Here is a 24,206-nt window from a genome sequence, read left to right on the forward strand (position 1 = left end):
GCCCTTTCTTTTTTGCAATGGTGACAAACAGGTTAATGGACGAGATCAGGCAGGAGTCTCCATGGACTATCATGTTCGTGGATGGCATTGTGATCTATAGTGAGAGCAGGGAGCAGGTTGAGGGGAGCCTGGAGAGGTGGAGGTATGCACTGGAGAGAAAAGGAATGACAGCCAGTAGGAGCAAGACGGAATGCATATGCTTGAACAAGAGGAAGGACAGTGGAATAGTGAGGATGCAAGGAGTAGCGGTGACGAAGGCATATGAATTTAAATACTTGGGGTCAACTGTCCAAAGTAACAGGGAGTGCGGGAGAGAGGTGAAGAAGAGAGTCATAGGAAGGGTGGAGTGGATGGCGAAGAGTGTCAGGGGTGATTTGTGACAGAAGGGTACCAGCAAGAGTTAAAGGGAATGTTTACAAGATGGTAGTGAGACCAGATATTTTGTATGGTTAAGAGACAGTGGCACTGACGAAAAGACAGGAGGCGGAGCTGGAGGTGGCAGAGTTGAAGACACTAGGATTTTTGTTGGGAGTGATGAAGATGGACAGGATTAAGAACGAATATATGAGAGGGACAGCACAGGTTGGACGGTTTGGAGACAAAGCAGAGGCAAGATTGAGATGGTTTGGACATGTGCGGAGGAGAGATGCTGGTTATATTATTGGGAGAAGGATGCTGAAGACGGAGCTGCTAGGCAAGAGGAAAAGAGGAAGGCCAAAGAGGAAGTTTATGGATGTGGTGAGGGAGGGCATGTAGGTGGCTGGCGTGACAGAGGAAGATGCAAAGGACAGGAAGAAATGGAAACGGATGAGCCGCTGTGGCAACCCCTAACGAGAGCAGTAGGTTTCTTACAATGAATTAGTTATAATGTATATATATGTGTTGTTGATGAAACAAAAACACTTAAACATATTTCTAATTAAAAACATTATTTCCTATAAAGCAGTGTTGGGTTGGTTATAAAAATTAGAGCGATATGTATTAAATGTAATATTCAAAACCACAGCCCCCTCTTGTCAATTTCTAACTTACCCCAGTAACTGACGCTGATTAGAGGGGCTGGGTGCTCTCTCTCTCTCATATATATATATATATATATATATATATATATGTGTGTGTGTGTGTGTGTGTGTGTGTGTGTGTGTGTGTGTGTGTGTATGCGCCCTGTGATGGACTGGACTAGCAGCCAGTCCAGGGTGTCTCCCTGCCTGCTGCCCAATGACTGCTGGGGTAGGCTCCAGCATCCCACAACCCTACTCAGGATAAGCGGCTTGGATAATGGATGGACGGATGGATATATACATATGAATATGACAGAGAAATGTCATACATAGATAATTCTCCCCAGATTTTTAACATTTTTTCAAATTTCATTGTATTTCATTTTATTCACATTTTATTGGTGTTCCACTTCTTTTGCTGCAGTTTTCAGAATTTACCAAAAAATCATTTCACTACTCATTATACTTGTACTTGAAGCACATGATGAATAAAAATTTTGAATCTTGAATTTCTGAATAAATATAGGAGGAGACAAAGATACAGGCCAAGGCAGAGAGATGGAGGAGATTTCTAGTAAATTCTCCTGGTCCATTAGCCATCTCATCTCTGTCAGCCTCAACAAAGCTGAGCTCAGTTCCCGGTGGAAGCAAGGGAGACAGCTGTCTCATCTGTGTGTGTGTGTGTGTGTGTGTGTGTGTGTGTGTGTGTGTGTGTGTGCGTGCGTGCGTGCGTGCGTGCGTGCGTGCGTGCGTGCGTGCGTGCGTGCGTGCGTGCGTGTCAATTGTGGGATGGGGGTGGGGGTAGGTTGATGACCTCAGCAGCACTCAGCTTAAAACACTGATTGCATCTGCTGTCTGCTATCTGTTTTTCCCCTGCTGCTTTCCCTCTTTCACTCTGTCACTCTTTTCTCTTGCTTTCTCAAACTGTCTCTCTAGACCAACGATTTTGCTCCATTTATCTCCCAAGTAGTCTATTGCTCTTTCTCTCCATTATCCACTATTTTTCAAGGACTCTCTCCAGCTCTCCTTCTCTACTTGACTCAACAGTTTTTGGTAGCAAAGAACAAAGCCCAGTGTTAACTTTGTCAAGGTGTCTTCAGTCTTACACAATGTCCTGAATGCAGTACTATAATGCTTAACCATCCTTGATTCAGGGGAAGCATGATCCATGATGCCAGGTCTTTCTCAGCAATGCCCTGCTTACAGTTACACACATTCATAACTGGGAGTTGAATAATTCAAGGAGTCTTCAATTATGCAGCTCCACAGGACCAGAAGACAGCTACACTGCCTTGCTCAAAGGCACATCTGGGATTGTAAATAAAGACAGCACTGGGTAGAGAGAAAGAGCCTCAGTGTCGCTCTCTAGTGGCACAGAATACCTAGGACATAACCCCTTCTACGGTGTGTTAAATGTGAGAGAATTTTTCAGTGTGTTTTGCGCATTTGTGTGTACATGAATGGGGTTCAATAGTGAATGACGTTGGTGGGTTTTAGAGTGGGTATCAGTGTGTGTGTGAGAGAGACACACACAAAGAAATATTACTCAATGGGAAGAGCAAAACATAGAATCATATGACTGCATCTCCTGAAACTCACGCCTGACTTATTAAGATAGACAGTAAACAAGTAGAGAAAGAGAGAGGGTCAGATGGATCAAAGCTGAGACATAGATGTCAGAGAGAGAGAGAGAGAGAGAGAGAGAGAGAGAGAGAGAGAGAGAGAGAGAGAGAGAGAGAGAGAGATGTATGTGTAGGTTGTTGTTTGTAGAGACAAACAACACAGGCACTTCTACTACCACAAAGCCAGATGACTATGCAGTATCTCTACTGTGCTGTGGTATTCAAAATTGTGATTTTCAAAAGCTGTTAATCCCACTCTCATATGCACACACACAACGCACAAACAAACACACACATACACATGCACATGTACACACAGCTTGCTTAAATCTGGGCCATGTCCTGGCATTCAGAGGAGGGGTTTTGTGATGTATCTATCTCAAACCCAAACACACTCCCATACAAACAAACACACACACACACATACAAAAATGTCTGTGCTCAGACTTACACTGGTAACCCGTCTGTATATCTGGGCAGCGTTCTGACACTCAGAATAGGGATATTCTGACGTTGCCATCTCCAACATGCACATGCCGAAGGCGTAGACGTCTACAGATTCATCATATTTCTCCTCATACATCTCCGGGGCCATGAACTCCGGGGTGCCTAGGAACATAAGACAGGGAGATGGAGTAGTTTCTTCATGTACTCTGGGCTACCCAGATCTCTCAAATGTCATCTTAGTCACAGTGTAATTTAGGTATTTGTGCTTTTACATATCTGCTAAGCTACAAATACGTGTTTTATACTGGACCAGGAGGATTGGTGTGAGGGCTGTTGCAAGGACCCAGGTCAACACTGTGACCTTCTAGGAACGAGACAGTCTGTCTGCAAGAACCAGTAAATCCCTCTGTTTTTTGTCAAGAACATATGCACGACATGGACAGGAAACAGAAGCCTGCTGGGAAAATTCTTTCTCATACATAAAACATTTGCAAACAGTGAATGTAATTAATAAAGACTATAACATATCTACCTTTTCTGAAAGTGCAGTTAGCAAAAATCAATTTCAAAATTCAAACATTTGTACATATAGTTTGTTAACCTTTGCGTCTGTGTATGTATGAACCGACATTACCGTTCGCTTAGATAAATGCGTGTAAATTTGCTACTCAAACTGATAAAAGAAATTCTAATCTGACAACATGAAAACGTATTACAAGTTTTTTCTGAGGTTTTATTTGGCCTCCATGTCTGCTTTTTTAGCTTGGTGTGAAGCCCAGTTCAGCTCTATTTAAGTCTGTTAAGCCTTATTTAACCTACACTTGCAGAAACTCACAGGCAGGTGTTGATGCGGTAGCTTGCTAATGATTTTCATGTAGACAGAAGCACATTCAAAGGCTGGTTCTTCTAACAGAACACAAAGAGGTTTTTTTTTCCCCTTTTGGCCAAGATGTTTGCCCATTTTAACCTCGGCATGACTGGATTATAAATCACTGTCTGGCAAGGGCGTAGGCTTGGTTTCAACATCAGTAGGGCCATTTTCGAATCGTTTGTTGGACTAACAACGTGCATTCCCACCCCCAACCTATCACACCACAATAGCAAAGCCATGATAGGTAGAGCACTAACAATAACTCAGTATCCCACTCACCCCCTTAACCCGTTCTTCACACTGCTTCCATCTGGTCTCGGGTACAGGTCCCTCAGCTCGAGACGGGCCACTTTAAAGGAAGTTTTGTTCCTTCTGCCATTAAAATTTCTAAACTCACTGAACCTCTTAACTCTTGTGTTAATGTATTGTTGTCTTCCTGTTATCTATGTATGTCCTGCAGCATTTTAAGTATGTGTACATGTATTTACTGTAAGTGAGGCTTTGTACAAAAGGGGAAAACAAATACCCTCTTGTAGGACAATAAAGTATATCTATCTATTGTGTGTGTGTGTGTGTGTGTATGTGTGTGTGTGTGCGCGCGCGCATGTGTGTCACACCCAGCCACACACACAAAGTGTGTAAATGTTACAGACCCACAATCTGCAAAAATTAAGGCGTACTTAATGTTATTTTGCAAGTGCTGCTCCAGTTAGTTTTCCATGGTTGGTCGCACATTGTGAACTGAATTTCAACAGGTTTTAATGGGAGGTTCTACCTCCATTTGATTAGCCTTTTATTATTGTTTATCCAGCTCTGGATATCCTTTATTATTTTATTTTTTTCAATTCTTTATCTTGTTTTTTTAATATTCTTGTTATTTACTCTCTGTATCTTGTTTTGTATCTCTCATTTATGGTCCTTTTAAACCTTTATGTAAAGCACCTTGAATTGTCTTTGTGTATGAATTGTGCAACTTCATAAAAAGGGATCAGACATCAAAGTTCCTTTTTTGAGAGCATTTCGCCATAGCGTCACCAACAACAAAATGTTAGCTGATAATGCTGAAATGACATGTTCAAACTATGAATACAAGTTATCAAACAATGTAGACCCCAGCTCTGAACTTCAAATTAACTGACTAACATTAGCTTTGGATAATAGATTCTGATCGAATCGCTTAACGTATATCTTTTAAACTATGAAAAAATACCAACCTCTTTCCTCTTTCCCCACTGTACATGGTACAGAAGCTACTGTTGCCGCTATTCAACAGGAAACCTGTGAACCTGCAACTCTGCATAAACCTAACATTGACGGATGGGAGCGGTTGTGGTGTTAAAACCCAATAAATAAATAAATCATTTGATATCGCTAAAATTTTCAGTAGGGACAACTCATTAGTACCTTGACATTGGTAGGGACCCATCCATAACCAAATCTATGCCTATGCTGTCTGATCTCTTGGTCTACAACTTTTTATTCATATGATACAAGCGGACAAATAACAAGCATTCTGGATAAAAACAGTGAGCAATTACCATTAACGGGAAAATTGGTCGGCAGCAAAGTAATACAAGTAAATGCATGCTTGCAATAAACAAAAAATGAATAAATAAATTACAGAAACATTCTAGACAATTTAGATGACCAGTTAAAAGTGTTTAGGGGCTGCTGAGTCAAACTGCTCCAGCTATGCAGGTTTGCACCAAATAAATGACAACCTCAATTCCTGTGGTAGCAGGGATTGGATTTGGCCATCTGTATACTTGATACAAAGGCAGTGCTTACATTTCAAAGGGTGACCTGGAAAATTAATATTTGCTTGGACATTAATGTCAAAACCAGAGAACAAACTGGCTTAGTTAATTAATATGTATAAAAATGGCTATTGGACAGTAACATTGGATGATAACACTATTTCTTAAAACTACTGTAAATGTGGGGGTGACCTTATATTTCTGCAATCGACATTTGTAAATTGTGCTAGTCAGATAGGAAACAAATAAAGCAAGCCTGTATACAGCCATGCGGATGGTAGGTATGATGGGTGTCTGCATGCATTAGGTCGGTATGATGGGTGTCTGCATGCATTAGGTAGGTATGATGGGTGACTGCATGCATTAGGTAGGTATGATGGGTGTCTGCATGCATTAGGTAGGTATGATGGGTGTCTTAATGCATACAGTGCATACATGAAATTGTGCATGTGTGCCTGTTTACATATGCATACTGTATCTGCATTTATCTTATTATGGGGTTTTTGCTTTATCAATGAAAAGGCACAATGGATTTATGAAACATGCCATTCTTGTCTCACATGTATGTGCACATATGCAGGTGTACATCTGTGTAAGATGGTATGTGAACACCTGTAATACTGCGGTTAACATAATTAACATTTAGAAGCATTTAACATATAACTAAACATGTCACTCGTCTTGTGACTGATCCCTACTTGAGTGGCAAGTATGCAATAACCTACCCCTTGAGTATCAAGTAAAAAATATTTTAGCCAGAGGTGGGTAGTAATACATTGCATTTACTCTGTTACATGTACTTGAGTAATTTTTTTTAATAAATTGTACTTTTGGAGAAGTTGTTTTGCCAAATAATTTTTACTCTTATTCGAGTACATTTGCGATAAAATATATGTACTTCTACTCCATTACACTGGGCTACACACTTCTCGCTACTTTTATTAGAGTTGGGACCAATCCGATCGGCATCGGGTACCGATACTGACGTAATTCACTCATCGGCAATCTGACTGACGTTACAGATTCACGTCTTACCGATCCAGATTCCACAGTCTCACGTTTTTATGAATTATAATAAACATGTACCTAATAATGCAATCTTAAGCCCATAGCCAAAATTGTATGTGTATGTTCAGGTAGTATGAGGTGTTTTGACTGCGGAGACGTTGGACAGAAGTGCTTTGCTTGCCCACATAGTGAGTGGGAAGCGGAGGATGTGGAAGCTGCTGACCAGGTATCTGGTCAGCAGCTTGATGATCGCGGGGAAACAAGTGAAACCCCACAAAATATAAATCTGGAGTCTCCTAAACGCCATAGTAATTCAGAGAAAGACAAAATGGCCGTAGATGATGTAGTAACTGTATCAGAGGGCTCCACTGTGAGTGGAGTTAGCAGCGCTGCTGCGTGCGTAACCTCCCCGGCAGCTGCTGCAGCCAAGCCCGGGCAGGAGCCACAGAGTGATGGGGAGGTGGTGGCGGCGGTGTACCTGCCTGTCACCTGTGATGACAAGTGACATGACAGGACAAGTGATGAACCACATTTACAATCTTCCATCACCTTATCCATGTTATTGTCACAATTTGATTTAATTGATGCTTGGAGAATAAAAAAACTCAAAACACCAGACAGTACACATGGGTAAAGGTTTCAGGGAACAAGGCCAGTGCTGCGAGGCTAGACAGGGTGTTGTATATCAGTGGTTTGCAATCTTTCGAGTTGCGAACCCCAGGAATAATCAGGTTAGCAAGAAGAAAAGAGGAAGGCCAAAGAGGAGGTTTATGGATGTGGCGAGGGAGGATATGCAGGTGATTTGCATGACAGGGGACGATGCAGGGGACAGGAAGAGATGAAACGGATGATCTGCTGTGGCGATCCCTAACGGGAGCAGCCGAAAGAAGAAGACCAAACAAAGTCTGAATATTTAAACTCTAAAAGAATTACAATTGCCCCACTAATGTTACATGCACATACCCATTACAAAAACCCTAAACTCCATGGGGCGGCATTGCTCAGGAGGTAGAGCGGGTTAGTCTAGTAATCGGAAGGTTCCTGGTCCGATCCCCAACTCCTCCAGAGAGTGTGTCTAAGTGTCCTTGAGCAAGACACTGAATGTTAACTGCTCCTGATGACCCGGTTGGCGCCTTGCATGGCAGCCTCCGCCATCAGTGTATGAATGTGTGTGAATGGGTGAATGTGAGTCATGCACTGTAAAGCGCTATGAATGGTTGGTAGACTAGAAAAGCGCAATATAAATGCAGTCCATTTAATATTTACACTTTACCCTATTAAACCCAAATGCAAAGTTACTGGGAAAATTACTGTATGTCTTACATTGTTAATGAGAACCTGGTCGACTACTCTCTTTCTTTTTGAAGAATCCATTTGTTAACCGTTTTGCACTTTCACACTGATGTAATAAATTGCACCTAATGAAGTTTCTCACTACTTACGTATTTTTATGAGATACTTTTTTACTCTTACTCAAGTAGTTATTTTTATGAGTACGTTTACTTCCAGCTAAGTATTATATAAAGTAACCATACTTTTTTTATTGAGTACCATTTTTGTTTACCCTACACACCACTGATGTTGTCATACCATTTCAAGTGCCCTAAATGTGTTGGCTCCACCTGAGGCCAGGGGAGGGCATGCTGTGGGTGACTGAACACACCTGGCATTAATCAAACAATTATACCCAATTTAAATGTCTGTCAGAGTTTTTCAAAAATCACACAAGGAAACTCAACAAACAACATGGAGTATAATTTGCCCGCTGTGTGTGGACCTGTCTCATGACACCCCGCTTGCTTAGAGGGTCCATTCAGGTTGCTGACCCTTCTGGAAGCCCACTGACTATAATTAAGCCTGTTTGGTTCTTTGAATCATGGCCCCTGTGAAATCTGGGATTTTTCCGGCACTACGACCCTATCTCTGGATACAGAGGGGAACTTGAAAGCTGAAAGTAGTCTAACGCTCACATATGATGTTTAAAGAGGACCCTCTCTACATGCATTTACATACAAGGATAAGTCAATGGAATATCCTCGTGTTAGTGAGTTGTAAAGCTACATTCCATTTTTTTTAAAGTGGGGAAAATGGGAATTATGGGGAAACAAAGTCCCTCAAGTATTACACTTTGAATATCTTTTTCCCAATTTGATTCAAATTTAATATTTAAAACATGTTTTTTTTTAACCAAGTCTGTCTGTAGTTGACTACCTAGCCTAGCTCATTGACTTGAGTGACTTGTTTGTTGGCTAGCTGGCTTACTGACTGACATGTTTACCAGCTGGCTGAATAGCTCTTTCACTGATTCAATAACTGACCGATTGTCGTGGGCCTCTGGCTCCAAATGCTTGTGGTTTCCTATTTATTACCAAACATTTTGTGCGTGTATACATGTCATTTGTTTGTCTGAGCATGAAACAGTTTTATTGAATGTTTAAAACATGCGATCAAAACATTCCACTTTAATTGAGCCAAACTACTGACAGATGTGTGTAGGTGAGTGTGCACGCATGGTAGAAAGTTAGTGTCAGAAAGACTGTGTGTGTGTGTGTGTGTGTGTGTGTGTGTGTGTGTGTGTGTGTGTGTGTGTGTGTGTGTGTGTGTGTGTAAAACCAATGTAATGTACTTTACTGATTTACAGTTTGTGTTGTATCTACATACAGAGTACTGGAGTTACACTGAAAAGGGCTGTGACACTCACACAGAGACACACTGCTGTGAGCCTTCTGTATATGTTGACTCAGTTTTCTGTGTGTTTGTGTGTCTGTCCATCTGTGTTCACTATTTGTGTCCATATACACAAAGTGCTGTACCTATGACACTCTTGGCGAAGGAGGCTCTCTTCAGCGTGGCTAACCCTAAGTCTCCTATCTTCACCGACCCCGTTGGCCCCGTGATGAAGATGTTGTCGCATTTCAGGTCTCTGTGGATAATGGGCGGAGCTCTGGTGTGCAGGAAGTGAAGGCCTTTGAGGATCTGTCTGCACCATGAACGCAGCACCTTGATTTTCATCACCTTGAAGCGCTTTAGGTAGCTGCAATAAAGGAGAAACCGCGCAAGAGCACATCTTTTAGAGAGAGGGGAAACCTTGTATTTAAAACAATAAAGTCATAGGTTCAATTCCTGCAACAGTATATGAGCAGTTAAAGTTTTGCGACACACCTATCCTGAGAAAAAACACAGATAAACATGTAGTCAGTAAGAGATATAGTGTCATAGAAAGTAAAACAAAGAAGCAGCCAGCTGGTGAAAAAAAAAAAGAGGCAGAGACAGAGCGAGATGGCAAATGGCAAGAGGAAAGGCGGTCAGTCAATAAGAGACAGTGAGATTGGAAGAGGAGACACAGAGACAGATAATACTTCAATTAAAGATTAAAACTGTCATATCAGACTTCTATTATCAGACAATCCCAGCATAGAGACACATAATGAACATTCTCTCTCTCACACACAACATATATAATCCAGTGATTCAAGTAATTTTTTAATTAGACAGCACAAGCCTGTTTCATGCTATAAGCAATCATCAGCTGTCAAAGATAAAGGCAAAGAGAACATAACATATGTATAACTGTCTCGTCGTGCACATCATGTGCACAACATCCAATGGGGAAGGGGAATGTAGGCACCTCCCCCTTCCCCATTGGACGTTGTGCACGTGATGTGCACGATGAGACAGTTATATATAGTATATATATATATATATATATATATATATATATATAGTATATATATATATATATATGTTATGTTCTTTGCTTTTAGCTTTATTGACCACTGATGGTTGCTTATAGTATGAAACAGGCTTGTGCTGTCTAATTAAAAAATTACTTGAATCACTGGATCTTATATAATGTTTTTGGCCTGATCCAAGTATAAGTATGTGTGTATGTGTGTGTGTGTGTGGGGGGGGGTGATAGACCACGACAATTGTTTGGGCTCTCTTACTATAAAAAACAATGATGTATTTTGAGACTAATTAATTATTGCAGTATTACTTTAAATCAAATTGTTTGTTTCGTTCATCATTAGGCTATTTTATATTAAAAATGTTTATCAAAAAGTATATATTTTTTTTTCTTTATTGAATTGCTGCGTGTGCCCATGTTAATGGCCTCGCGTGTCAAGGGTTGCTGACCCCTGCTTTAGTAGCAGGTTCAGTCTTCTTCAGACAGTTCGTTCTCAAAGCAATTTTCCTCCTCCTTTTTTCCTGCTAATCTCCATAGCTGGGTTTGTTTCAACTGCCCGGATGACAACAAGCACCTCAAATGCTGTAATGAAAAAAAACTCACACAGTTTGATGACTGATGCAATTATGTACTACGCACAACACACGCAGCATGGCAGAGCAAGCAGACTGAAGTGACAGGCATTGTTTTTTTCCCACCCGCATTCCACAAAGACCCACCCCTACTCTTCCTCCTTCATGAAATGTGAGGAAAAAAAAAAAAAAAACAAGATAAATACAGCAAACCAGCAGCTTTCCCCAGCGTGTGTAGGAAATTCGGTTTTGTTTTTTTTTCAGAGTGGCAGGTGGTCTCCATAATTACTTGCCTGAGACTAAATTTACCTGCATCTGGCGACTGGCGGGTGTTAATTTTGGACCGTGTGTGTGTGTGTGTGTGTGTGTGTGTGTGTGTGTGTGTCACCTACAATGTCTTTTCTTGTGCTTAGTTTTGAGTGTGGTCTGTGTATGTCTTCATTTTGGTATTGTTTTTCTTAAATGGGTATGGATATCAATGTGAAAAAGCAGGTTTTTGTGTGTGAGTGCATGCATGTATGAAATACGACGAGTTTTTCATCCATTTGTCCATTCCTGTGTGTCCTGTGCATTACTCCCTCTTGCATGAACCGTTATTAAAAAGCTATATTAATGTCGTGACGATTTATTATTATCGTTATTATTGCCTGGCGGCCTGTCCAGGGTGTCTCCCCGCCTGCCACCCAATGACTGCTGGAGTAGGCTCCAGCATCCCTGTGACCCTGAGAGCAGGATAAGCAGTTCAGATAATGGATGGATGGATGGATATTATCATTATCATTATGTCACTTTCATCATTAGCCAATAACGCTGAAAGTATGTCAACATTTTCTCTGTGCAGTTTGGAGACACAGAGTGGAAAGACAAGTCACTCCACGTCAAAGATTCAGTAAAAAACACCTATCCGAGTTCTACAAACCCCAGCATCACCCTTCCAGCTCCTTTAATTACATCGGTATGAACATTTTATTGATCACGCCAGAGAAAGTGATTTGATTTGGACCAACTTCAGTCAAATGTAATTTGCCAGAGAGCTTTGAATTCAACAGCTGTTTAAGCTCAGTGTTTAAACTTCAGCTGAGCCTGTCCCATTTTCTCCTAGCAGCTGTGGTCTGGTCCGCCCTGCGTGTCACAGTTCTGAGAAACAACTCAAATGCAGTGTGTGACGAGGCAGTCGCACTGCGGGGAGAGGACACTCTTCCAAGTGTCAGTTTACTAATCCTGGACACTCAATTCGGCTGGTTCATACACGCAACAGGACAGATTAACAGAGTGAATAAAGTGCTATATCATTTTAGAATTCAGTTTTGTTTTTTTTTTTTTTGCTTTGTTGCTTACTGGCTGATGTGGTGGAATTGATGTGACTACTATGGTGCATGAGAACAGAAAGCGTGATTTGAACGAGTCTGAGAACAGAAAGAGTGATCTGCAACAGAGTCAGCTGCGACACAACCTATCCTACACTCATACTGTAACAGACAGAAATAGCTGTCTGCAGCACTAAAACGGTTTTATATGAAAATTGACTCCTACCTCACCTACCACTGTATTACTGATGTAGAATAGGACTATTACCACAACGGACTATTACCACAGCTCCTGCTGTTCTGCTAATACAGGGTATACAAAAGGGACTACCACGGCTGCCACTTTATTATAAATGTAGGGTACATGAAGGGGGGGGTATGCATGTCCAAATTAAAAACTGATCTCATTCCCCCCCAGGGGAGGGCGCTACTGGTACAGAATGTGTTGTTCAATTGTTCTCTTATTCTGTGTTTAAAGGTATGTCGGTCAATCTACCTTGATGCTCGTTTACTGCATATTTCACTATTTCTCTGTGAATCAAGTTGTGTGTGTGCATCTTTCATTTTGACTTTCTATATTTCCCTCTCCATCATTTTCCCTCTCTTGCTCTCCCTCTCCCCTTTCCTCTGATTCTTTGTCAGAAATGACACAAATCTGCAGTAGAAGTAGCAACTGGCAGGTGGGCTGATGTCCCACAATGCATTGTGTAGGGCACGTGGTGTGCCTCTCTGTAGCCACTCACTACTGTCTAGCTTTATATTGTGACAGGAGCTCAACACACACACACACACACACACACACACACACACACACACACACACACACACACACACACACACACACACACACACACACAGATTCTACATAAAAAGAATGATTGACAAGCATTCAGGACATGGACATGCACAGAAACCACAATCTGATTACAGAAGAGGACAGAGATAAGTAGAGAGTAGGACACACATCAGTTATTTGGACACTAGAAAATATGCATAAAAAGACAGCAATACAAACATACACAGATACACATAGACAAGCATGCTTACATGGAAACACACACACACACACACACACACTAGCTATTCTAATCGCTGCACTTGACTACGGGCTGATAATGTGATGTAAAGTTTTTGAAAAGTTAAAGTTTCAATAAAAATTCACAGTTTGACAGGACAAGGTGTTGAAACAGGTGTGTAATTGTGTGTCTGTGTGTTCGTGTATGTATGCCTTGAGAGCATGCCAATCATTCTGCTGTGGAAAATTGGTGTGCTTATGCGTTTGTTTTTTTTTTATCGGCAATTTTGTAATTTCCACGTTTCTTCAAGACAGCTGGGGGGGGGGGGTGACCTGTAATGACAGTTCTCTTCACATTAAAAGAAATAAGAAGAAGATGAAGCATATGTGCATATGTATGCATGAGGACTGCAAACACTAATTCCTTGACAAGTCATTGACTTGTGTTTTTCTCTTTTAATAACTGAGCAAAAGTCTACTAGTGGGGTTAAACATTTCCACTTTTTCCTGAGAGCAGCAGATATTTTGAATAAGTCCGATCGTAGTACTCGTTTAAAAGTGAGTTTAATTATTTGCCTTCCCAGTTGCTTATACAGCTTCCGTTGTTTTCACAGATTGTCCAACTTCCCACCTCCCATTCACTAAGACTCCTCACCCTGCTGTGTGAAGGGAAGGCTATATTCTACACTGCTGGCTGTGCCTGCTTTTCCTTGTATTGTTTGTGTAATTGGTTAAGTCACACTCCTTGGGCGACTACTTTAATCACCAAACAGAAAAAAACAACTGAAGATTGAACAGTTGCTGAGAGCAAACACGGTTCTTGTTCATTTTTAATACCCATCATTATCAGGACATGCCCTAGAATAGCGTTTCCCAACCCAGTCCTCAAGGAACCCTTATCCTGCAGATTTTCATTGTAACCCTGCTTAGGTAGCCCTGCTTGTAATTACTCAACCAATCATATCACAGCACTTAATTATGCAAGGTGTGCAAATCAGACATAATTCAGTGCTGATTGGTTGAATAACTACAAACAGGTATCTATTCAGGGTTGCAAAGAAAATCTGCAGGATAGGGGTTCCTTGAGGACTGGGTTGGGAAACACTGCCCTAGAAGTGACAAACCAAACAACTAGCAAAGTACATCATCTGTTGTCTTTAATGATGATGTTTCAGGGATGCAGAGGCCAGATATTTTGGGTACAATTGTTTTGTTCACCTGGTCCAGTACATGAGGTCAGACGGGAAAAAGTATCCCTGGGGGTTGCCAGGGATTTACTGTCTAATTCAAGGGCAGGTCCACAGGAAGGACACTTGCAGGTCATGACCTTGTATTTGCAACATGGCCTCTATGACACCACCCTACGATCACTCTTAAAATGTGTGTGTGTGCGCACGCGCACACATTTGAATGTATGTTTGTTAAGCAGGCCTATCTGCATTTTGAGCATCCAAATGTCCTTATCTCTATGACCAACAAAATGCATTTTTTTCCTCTCTCCCCACTTAGCTGCATATATCTCTACTGTGTGTGTGTGTGTGTGTTCACATTCCTGTTGTACACATGCCAGACATCATTGGCCGAGTCCCCAGTACAATGTCCTTCTTTCCAGTGCATTGCCTGGCTGTGTGTGCGTTGTTTATGTTGTGTGTGTGCACGTGTCCGCTGTGCTCACGTTTTAAGCGTGCCAGACGTCATCAGCTCGGTGACCAGGACGATGCATTTCTTTCCTTTGGACGGACCCTCCCAGGAGTCGTAAAAGCGCACTATGTTGGGATGCTGGAGCCCCTTTAACATCCCAGCCTCCTCTTTAAACCTCTGGCGCTCCGACCTGGACAGCTTACGGTCCTACACACGAGAGACAGAAGACAGGATGTCAGCCCCGTACACAAAGCTTAAAAAAAAGAAAGGATGTGAATGTCTAGTGTGACATAAGGTTGAGGAGAGCACCGTAAACTAAATCAAGCGGAAAAGCGGGAGGGAAGAGAGGAGATGAAAGACAGCAATTTAGACGACAGGATGAGAGAGAACAAAAAAGGAGGGATGAGGACAGTTGGTTACGCAGTGAAAGGAACAGATTTAGAGACAAATCACAATGGGGACAAAGTGAATACAAGTCTAGCAGCATAAGGAGAGGGCTGAGGAAGACGGGATGTTAGCAAAAACAAGATACAAGAGAAGAAAAAAAAACACTTATGGGTGACGATCCAATACCAAAACCACAAACACATGTGTCTTTTACGAATATGATCAGTGCTCTAGTCAGTCTGGACACTGAAGTCCCTAAACGAGATGAACGTTGAAACTTCACTTCTGAATGAGACACAACGCTACAAAACCAACAGAAAATAAACAACAACATATGAGTGGCTAGTGGAATTGGCCTCAGCGAGAGCTGAGAAGAACCGCCTGAGGTCAGCGAAGTGTAAACTGCACTACAGTTTGTTTTTAATCTCTAGGGTCATCCTTCTCTCTGTGAAGCACCGTGACCAGCCTATTTTTGAAAAGTGTGTCATAAATATACCCAACTCGACTCCGGGGGGACGTGTGGTTCTAAACTGTGTTGCTTGCGAGGCGGGGTTTCAGTGCATAACTTTAGCAGCAGGCTTTAAATGGGTCTGCGCTCGTAGTGTCTGAAGCCACCCAGTAAGAGCTGAACCAAAACAAGCTAAGAAAAGAAAGCTACCAGTCTCCATTCTTCAATCATGACCTACACAAGGTTTTTAAAAGAGGTTTTACACACACACACACACACACACACACACACACACACACACACACACACACACACACACACACACTTCACACATACATGCAGATGAACACATGCACAACACTCCTAGCGTTTTTCACTTTTGTCTCTATGCATCTCTTTCTCAATTCTTTTCCCCCCTGCCTCCCTTGCACACAAACATGCACACACACACACACACACACACACACACACACACACACACACACACACACACATAAATGCATGTACACGCACATGCACGCACAATTTAATAGACATTCCAGCTCCTCTCACTCACACCTTAATAAAGACAGATGCAAAGGGCACTGTGGTCATGGCAGAACTTATAAAGTTAGTGGTTGGTGAGTGTGTGTGAGTCTATGTATACCCACGTGTGGTGTGTTGGCATGTTGTGTGTTAACTTCGGCAACAGGAAGAGGAAAAAAATGACATCGCGGATTTATTTTTTTTAACTGAATATATGATTTTGTAAAGGTTCACACAATAATATTTTCTCTAAGTATCTTAGAGGATTATTGGTGTATAAAGGAAGTGTGTGTGTGTGTGTGTGTGTGTGTGTGTGTGTGTGTATATATTGATTTGCCAGCCCTACTTTCTCACCAGCGCTGTGTCTAACTGTGGTTGACACATTCAGCACGCCGCTGTCCCAAAAATAAATAACCCAGCTGCCTGACAATGATAAATAAAGTGTAATAACCTTCCTAATCAGAGGCTCCTGCTCACCTTAAAACAATGACAAAGTAACTGTGCCAACCATGGAGTCGAGTAACTTAATACCCGCAGCCGTAGCAGGAAGATGGAAAACTATTGACAAATTAGGGCAAACATGAAAAAGGAGGGTCCAAATGAATGTGAAATAAGACATAAAAGAATGCTGTCAAATTAAATGAGAAAACCTACCTACAACACTCAGCAATGTCCTGAGTGTCAACATGGGACCTAGCTAGAGAAAGTAATTGTATGACAGAAGGAGGAACAGAATGACAGACACAAACAGAAAGATGCAGCTAAAGGCTGCCAAGAGAAAGACAGAGAAAGGACTTTGATGGTAGGGGAAACCGGACTACCTGGAGAAAACCCACCGCACACACGGGGAGAACATGCAAACTCTATACAGAGGACGGCCTGGGATGACCCCCAAGGTTGGACAACCCCAGGGTTCAAACCCACGACCTTCTTGCTGTGAGGCGACAGCGCTAACCACTGCGTCACCGTGCCACAAGGATGGAAGACAGCCACGCGAGAGGTTCCCAGATCAAACTGGCCGTCAAGTTGTCACTGGTTCTGGATCGTTACAAAACCTAAGCTATCTTCAAGGTGCTCAAACAGCCATCAGCATCAGCAATACGGTTGCAAGCATTAGGGGTTGGCCGCTAGTGGAGGCATCCTGATTTCAACACAGTTATTTCTCTTTTAAAAGGGGGCAACACAGGCAAGACAATAGCCAGAGGGTTGCCAGTTTGAGTCCCAGGCCCCGATGACTAATCAGGATTTGACCCGGGCTAATAAACAAAGATTGCTTTTATCAGTATTCCTGATGTGACCGTTGTGCCCTTGGGCTAGGCATTTCACCCTAAACTGCCCTAATGTAGTGGTGCTCCACGCAAATGAAAAAATAACCCACAGTAACAAATTGGCAGCAATGAATAAACTTAATCCAAAATTCTTATGATATTGTGGATTTGCTTTCTCTTTGGAATTACAGAAAATATTTGGAAGGTCTTTGGGATTTTCAATGAAATTACTTTTAGATTTTGGTAATCGGAATGTCCTTAAACAAGTATTGACCATGTAAGTCTCGAGCAAAACCCCTGAATTACCTACTCTGCCACTGAAAAAGGAAAGTAGTCACTGACGTTACAGCAACCTCTGGTGCACTTTGGTGGTGGCGGTGCATTTTCAACCAGACAAGAGACAAGGGAAGAATAATCTGTGAAATCAAATGGTGTACTGGTGGACTGGAAAAAAATCTGCATGCACATTAGCTCTCTATGGCACATGATTGTGTATCACTACTCCAGAAACATCAGCTGTGCAGATTTTCGAATGCATCTCTGGTTTAAGGTGTGTTCATCAGTGAAATCAGCTGGTGTAGTGTTGAGCTGGAATGAAAACCTGTATGCACACAGCCTTCATGGCAAGCGACTGAGCACGGCTGTTCTCGTGTATTCCAAGAAAGCAGAAGTTCAACCTTGATTATTAATATATAGTAATTCCATTACAGCGCTTTCTTTCAAGTCCAGTTCCAGAGAATTGGACAATCTCTATAGTCTATCTGATGACATCACATGTTGTCTGGTCTCCAGGTTACATCATATGATTTAGTGATAGTGTGTGTGTGTGTTTCTGTATAAGGACTCTTATCAACTCATCTCCCCCTCTGCAACTGTTTCACTAACTCTCCATTAGTAACCAACATACGCACAAACACACACACACACACAAAAATTGACACAATTAAGGCCTACATGCACAAAACATCAATAGTCCACTCTTTCATACACACATACAGTAATCTGTTTATAAACCACGACACAGACATTACACTGAGTGTTTTTCTGATGGGAGGGTGCACAGCTCCATACGATATACTCTGGTCACATGCTGCTTTGGTCACATCATGTGACAACAGTCCTGGGTCACCTGACTGACTGGCAACAGACATTCCATTTCCCAGCAGCACTCAGAAAGGACCCTGACCAATCATACCACTACTTGACAATTCCCAAGGGCATGAGTAGACTGCATCTCCAGCTCTGTGTGTGTGTGTGTGGGGGGGGGGGGGGGCGTGCATACATACATTAAAGAGATAAAGACTGTAGCCTTAAGGGTTTGTGTAGCAGCATACTCACCCATGAGTGTGCATGTACACACGTGTGTGTGTGTGTGTGTGTGTGTGTGTGTGTGTGGAGAGAGAGGAGACAAAAGTCTAAGGGAGCTTCCCAATCCATTATTCATGTTTCCTCCTTTATTCACTCAGTTATACAAATCACCAAGCATAAATCAGTTTGAAATATATCATTTCATGTTATTAGATAACCAGAGTGCACATGCATTTAAATCAATCATTTAATATGTAAATAAATCAGCCGAACAGCTAGAGCATGGATTACAGATAAGTCCTGCCCTTGTGAGTGGATGTCAGTCTCTCTCTCTCTCTCTCTCTCTCTCTCTCTCTCTCTCTCTCTCGCCCCCTTGTCATTCCCTAGTCGGGTCTGCCCCCCCCCCAACCCCTTTCTGCTCCAGGCTTCAAAACATCATGAGACTCGAGTTTGTCAGACTCAAAAATATCCTAAGTCTCTCGCTAAGCCCCCCCCCCCACACACACACACATACACACACACTCTCTCACTCCAAAACACACAGAAACAAAAGCAGGGTAGCCAAGAAACACACTCATAGCTACAGTCCTGCTTCCCACCCCCCACCCCCCCTTAAAAACACACTCTTATTTCTTTCTCCTATCTGAGGATGTCTCGCTCCCCGAGCCCTGCATGCTGCAAGTTTATTTCTCTCCATCTCCATCTCTCTACTGGGCTGACTTGAAAACAAACCATCCACCCTACCGGCTGAAATGACAGCTCTAAACCTGCCTGTACCATTTCTGTCTTGCAACAAGGAACAAAGACCCACACAAGCACGCACGCACACACACACACACACACACACACACACACAAGCACGCACGCACACACACACACACACACAGAGTGGGAGAGAAAGTACACAGAGTTAAGAAAAGAGTATTCTGAGAACAGACAGGAAGAACAGCAAAAGCTTTTTCATGAACTAGTGATGTCTGGACATCCCACTGTGCTGTCATTCAGGTCATTCACCGTTGTCTGTACGCACCCCAGTTAGCTGGCACAATTCACTGTGCTGGATGGATTGGGACTGAAAGTTTAGAGTATCAAATTTAAGTATTTTAACTACTATTTTTGTCAAATTTCCTGTTATTAAGAACTTACATGTCACCATCTAAAATCATCCTGATGCAGTACAGCCTGTCCGTCTGGTACTCCAGACTGTGTTAGGACAAAGGACCTTCCAGTTAGGACTACCGCCATTTACACAGCTACCACAGGAAGTTGTAGAAGCTCTCCAGGAGACTGTAGAAGCCTAAATTAAATGTCAATTTCTGTCTCTCATCCGTGGCATCCGAGTAACGGTCATCCGTTTTTCATGCCCACTATTGTCTGCTGTGCAAAAAGGTATAATCTAATACATTTTTATTTCTTGCGGGGACATTTTTTTGTTACTATAAGCCGCAGCAGCCGGTAAAACACATCAACCATTCTCACCATAGTTTCCCAACCAAATAATTTTTATCTATTAGGTCTGGGTGAATGGACGAATATATTGGCAATCAGCGAGTGGCTGAGTCCAATCGCAGAGTGTTTTTTTTTTTTGGGTGATTATTTGTGAGGGTTTTGTCAATTTATTTGCTAATTTAATGGTCTGCCTCCTCGAGAATTCAACCTGGTAAATAATTAACCTGTGAAGTGCAATTCAAAGCACGCACAAATAGGAACTGGCATTTGGGCCATATGCACATTCTTGTTGCCCTGACTTATGACGAGTCTTTCACAAAACAGGGCAGTGACTAAAAGACAGTCACGCCATCTTTAGTGGTTGCCGTCTGATCGATCGGTGCTGAAAAGCAACGTCAATTCATTACTCATATATGAGAACAAGACAGAAAACTGTATGTGCAGATAGAATCGTTTGCCAGCACCACCAGTTTGCAAAGACAGCAAATTACTTCATGCAGGGCCTTCAGCTTGATGGTTATGTTCGGTTTAAAGCTACAAGAATCCCCCCAAAAAAAACAACCCAAGTAATGATTAATTTTCTTTTGACAATGAGCTCCTCCATGATCGCATTCGCTGAAAATGGTCGGAGTGTGCACGCACACGTGGGGATATATATATATATATATATATATATATATATACACTACCGTTCAAAAGTTTGGGATCACCCAAACAATTTTGTGTTTTCCATGAAAAGTCACACTTATTCACCACCATATGTTGTGAAATGAATAGAAAATAGAGTCAAGACATTGACAAGGTTAGAAATAATGATTTGTATTTGAAATAAGATTTTTTTTACATCAAACTTTGCTTTCGTCAAAGAATCCTCCATTTGCAGCAATTACAGCATTGCAGACCTTTGGCATTCTAGCTGTTAATTTGTTGAGGTAATCTGGAGAAATTGCACCCCACGCTTCCAGAAGCAGCTCCCACAAGTTGGATTGGTTGGATGGGCACTTCTTTGAGCAGATTGAGTTTCTGGAGCATCACATTTGTGGGGTCAATTAAACGCTCAAAATGGCCAGAAAAAGAGAACTTTCATCTGAAACTCGACAGTCTATTCTTGTTCTTAGAAATGAAGGCTATTCCATGCGAGAAATTGCTAAGAAATTGAAGATTTCCTACACCGGTGTGTACTACTCCCTTCAGAGGACAGCACAAACGGGCTCTAACCAGAGTAGAAAAAGAAGTGGGAGGCCGCGTTGCACAACTGAGCAAGAAGATAAGTACATTAGAGTCTCTAGTTTGAGAAACAGACGCCTCACAGGTCCCCAACTGGCATCTTCATTAAATAGTACCCGCAAAACACCAGTGTCAACATCTACAGTGAAGAGGCGGCTGCGGGATTCTGGGCTTCAGGGCAGAGTGGCAAAGAAAAAGCCATATCTGAGACTGACCAATAAAAGAAAAAGATTAAGATGGGCAAAAGAACACAGACATTGGACAGAGGAAGACTGGAAAAAAGTGTTGTGGACGGATGAATCCAAGTTTGAGGTGTTTGGATCACAAAGAAGAACGTTTGTGAGACGCAGAACAAATGAAAAGATGCTGGAAGAATGCCTGACGCCATCTGTTAAGCATGGTGGAGGTAATGTGATGGTCTGGGGTTGCTTTGGTGCTGGTAAGGTGGGAGATTTGTACAGGGTAAAAGGGATTCTGAATAAGGAAGGCTATCACTCCATTTTGCAACGCCATGCCATACCCAGTGGACAGCGCTTGATTGGAGCCAATTTCATCCTACAACAGGACAATGACCCTAAACACACCTCCAAATTGTGCAAGAACTATTTAGAGCAGAAGCAGGCAGCTGGTATTCTATCGGTAATGGAGTGGCCAGCGCAGTCACCAGATCTGAACCCCATTGAGCTGTTGTGGGAGCAGCTTGACCGTATGGTACGCAAGAAGTGCCAGTCCAACCAATCCAACTTGTGGGAGCTGCTTCTGGAAGCGTGGGGTGCAATTTCTCCAGATTACCTCAACAAATTAACAGCTAGAATGCCAAAGGTCTGCAATGCTGTAATTGCTGCAAATGGAGGATTCTTTGACGAAAGCAAAGTTTGATGTAAAAAAAATCTTATTTCAAATACAAATCATTATTTCTAACCTTGTCAATGTCTTGACTCTATTTTCTATTCATTTCACAACATATGGTGGTGAATAAGTGTGACTTTTCATGGAAAACACAAAATTGTTTGGGTGATCCCAAACTTTTGAACGGTAGTGTATATATATATATATCAGCAATCATCAATTGTTGGACTAACAGTGAACAGTCCCGTCCTGCTGCACTAACGGTGACCAGTCCTGAGCCGTCCCGGTCGCTGTTCCACCCCCTCTGTCGATCCGGGGAGGGCTGCAGACGACCACATCTCCTCCGCTACATGTGGAGTCGCCAGCCACTTCTTTTCCCCCCGACAGCGAGGAGTTTCACCAGGGGGATGTAGTGCGTGGGAGGATCATGTTATTTCCCCCAGTTCCCCCTCCCCCCTGAACAGGCACCCTGACCAGCCAGAGGAAGCACTAGTGTAGCCACCAGGACACATACCCACAGACACGACCAATTGTGTCTGTAGGGACGCCCGACCAAGCCAGAGGCAACACGGGGACTCGAACCAGCGATACCTGTGTTGATAGGCAACGGAACAGACCACCATGCTACCCGAACACCCCAGTAGGAATATTGTGATGTATCGCCAAACCCTACTATCTAGCATACACCATATGCTTATCAGAATATTGTAGCTCTTCCGAATTTGAACCAAGGGTAGTCTGAGACAGCAACTGTGATTTAGGGTTCTACACATAAAACTTCCCTTGACAAGATCAGGACCTCTGAACAATGACTGCTTACCTGCCAGAACTGAGAACTGACTGAGAAATCTTAACAGCCTGTCAAACCTTTCCAGAATATTCTAAGTGGCTATTGTCAATTTCCCAACCAGACTGATTCCCTGAGGACATTTAACTTTCATAGCCTAAAACTTTCAGTGTGTACAGACAGATGTGAATAAGCACCGCATAAATATGAACAACCTAACTCAGCAATTATCTTTGGTACGGATTTTTCCTGGAATGTTTTTGGAGATCTAATTCAATCTGCTCTTGACCAGTGATTGGGTCCTCACCCTGTTTTGGAAAGAGGCTAGCTTATATAACATCGGTCAAGTCCCGTCCTGTGAGTTTGTATTACATTAAGGCTTCTGGTTGGGTGAATGACTTGATTTGTTCTATTGAAGGCCTACAGTGGTGGCAGCTAGGGAGTTCTGCTGGAGTAGTGTCCGTATGTGTGCATGTGTTCTGTAAAAACGTCCTGTGTGTTCAGGTTCTGTATAGTCCACTGTCTGTTAGACCCCCCGGACTGTGCAGAGCTCTCCTGCAAAGACTCCCCCAAAACCCCAAAACACACACACACACACCCCATAATCATGTGCCCAAAGTCACACAAACACCCACAATTATGCTTTACACACCCACAGTACACACACACACACACACTATAACCTCCCCTAGACCTTTACCACAGCTTGTAATGGTTAGCCAGCACGCATGGGGGGGAGAGAGAGAGAGAGAGAGAGAGAGAGAGAGAGAGAGAGAGAGAGAGAGAGAGAGAGAGAGAGAGAGAGAGAGAGAGAGAGAGAGAGAGACCATCTGTTGTGAATAACAATGATTGAAAAGTAGATGAATAAGTTGCAGCAAGGTTCAGCTGGAGAAAGAAAAGGAGTGGGGGGAGAGAGAGAGAGAGAGATCTGTCATTAATTGAAACAGGCATTTCAGCCCTGTGTTCCAAAAAAGAGGGAAACATCATGATTATTATTCACTTGTCCTTACGCTCCTTCTCTAGTTTAAT

The 24,206-nt window shown here is 42.4% G+C and overlaps 1 protein-coding gene across 1 annotated transcript in view; it reads right to left on the reverse strand.

The window, feature by feature from the left end:
• wnk1b (WNK lysine deficient protein kinase 1b) overlaps window positions 1–24,206 on the reverse strand; it is a 169,345-nt gene that overhangs the window by 75,198 nt on the left and 69,941 nt on the right. Inside the window, exons 2-4 of the mRNA XM_056275931.1 lie at window positions 14,964–15,136; window positions 9,520–9,740; window positions 3,075–3,232 (exon numbers count right to left, since the gene is read on the reverse strand). Coding sequence (XP_056131906.1) covers window positions 3,075–3,232; window positions 9,520–9,740; window positions 14,964–15,136 — 552 coding nt within the window. The remainder of the gene's footprint in view (window positions 1–3,074; window positions 3,233–9,519; window positions 9,741–14,963; window positions 15,137–24,206) is intronic.

This window comes from Lampris incognitus, chromosome 3, assembly GCF_029633865.1.
Source record: "Lampris incognitus isolate fLamInc1 chromosome 3, fLamInc1.hap2, whole genome shotgun sequence".
Lineage (NCBI taxonomy): Eukaryota > Metazoa > Chordata > Actinopteri > Lampriformes > Lampridae > Lampris > Lampris incognitus.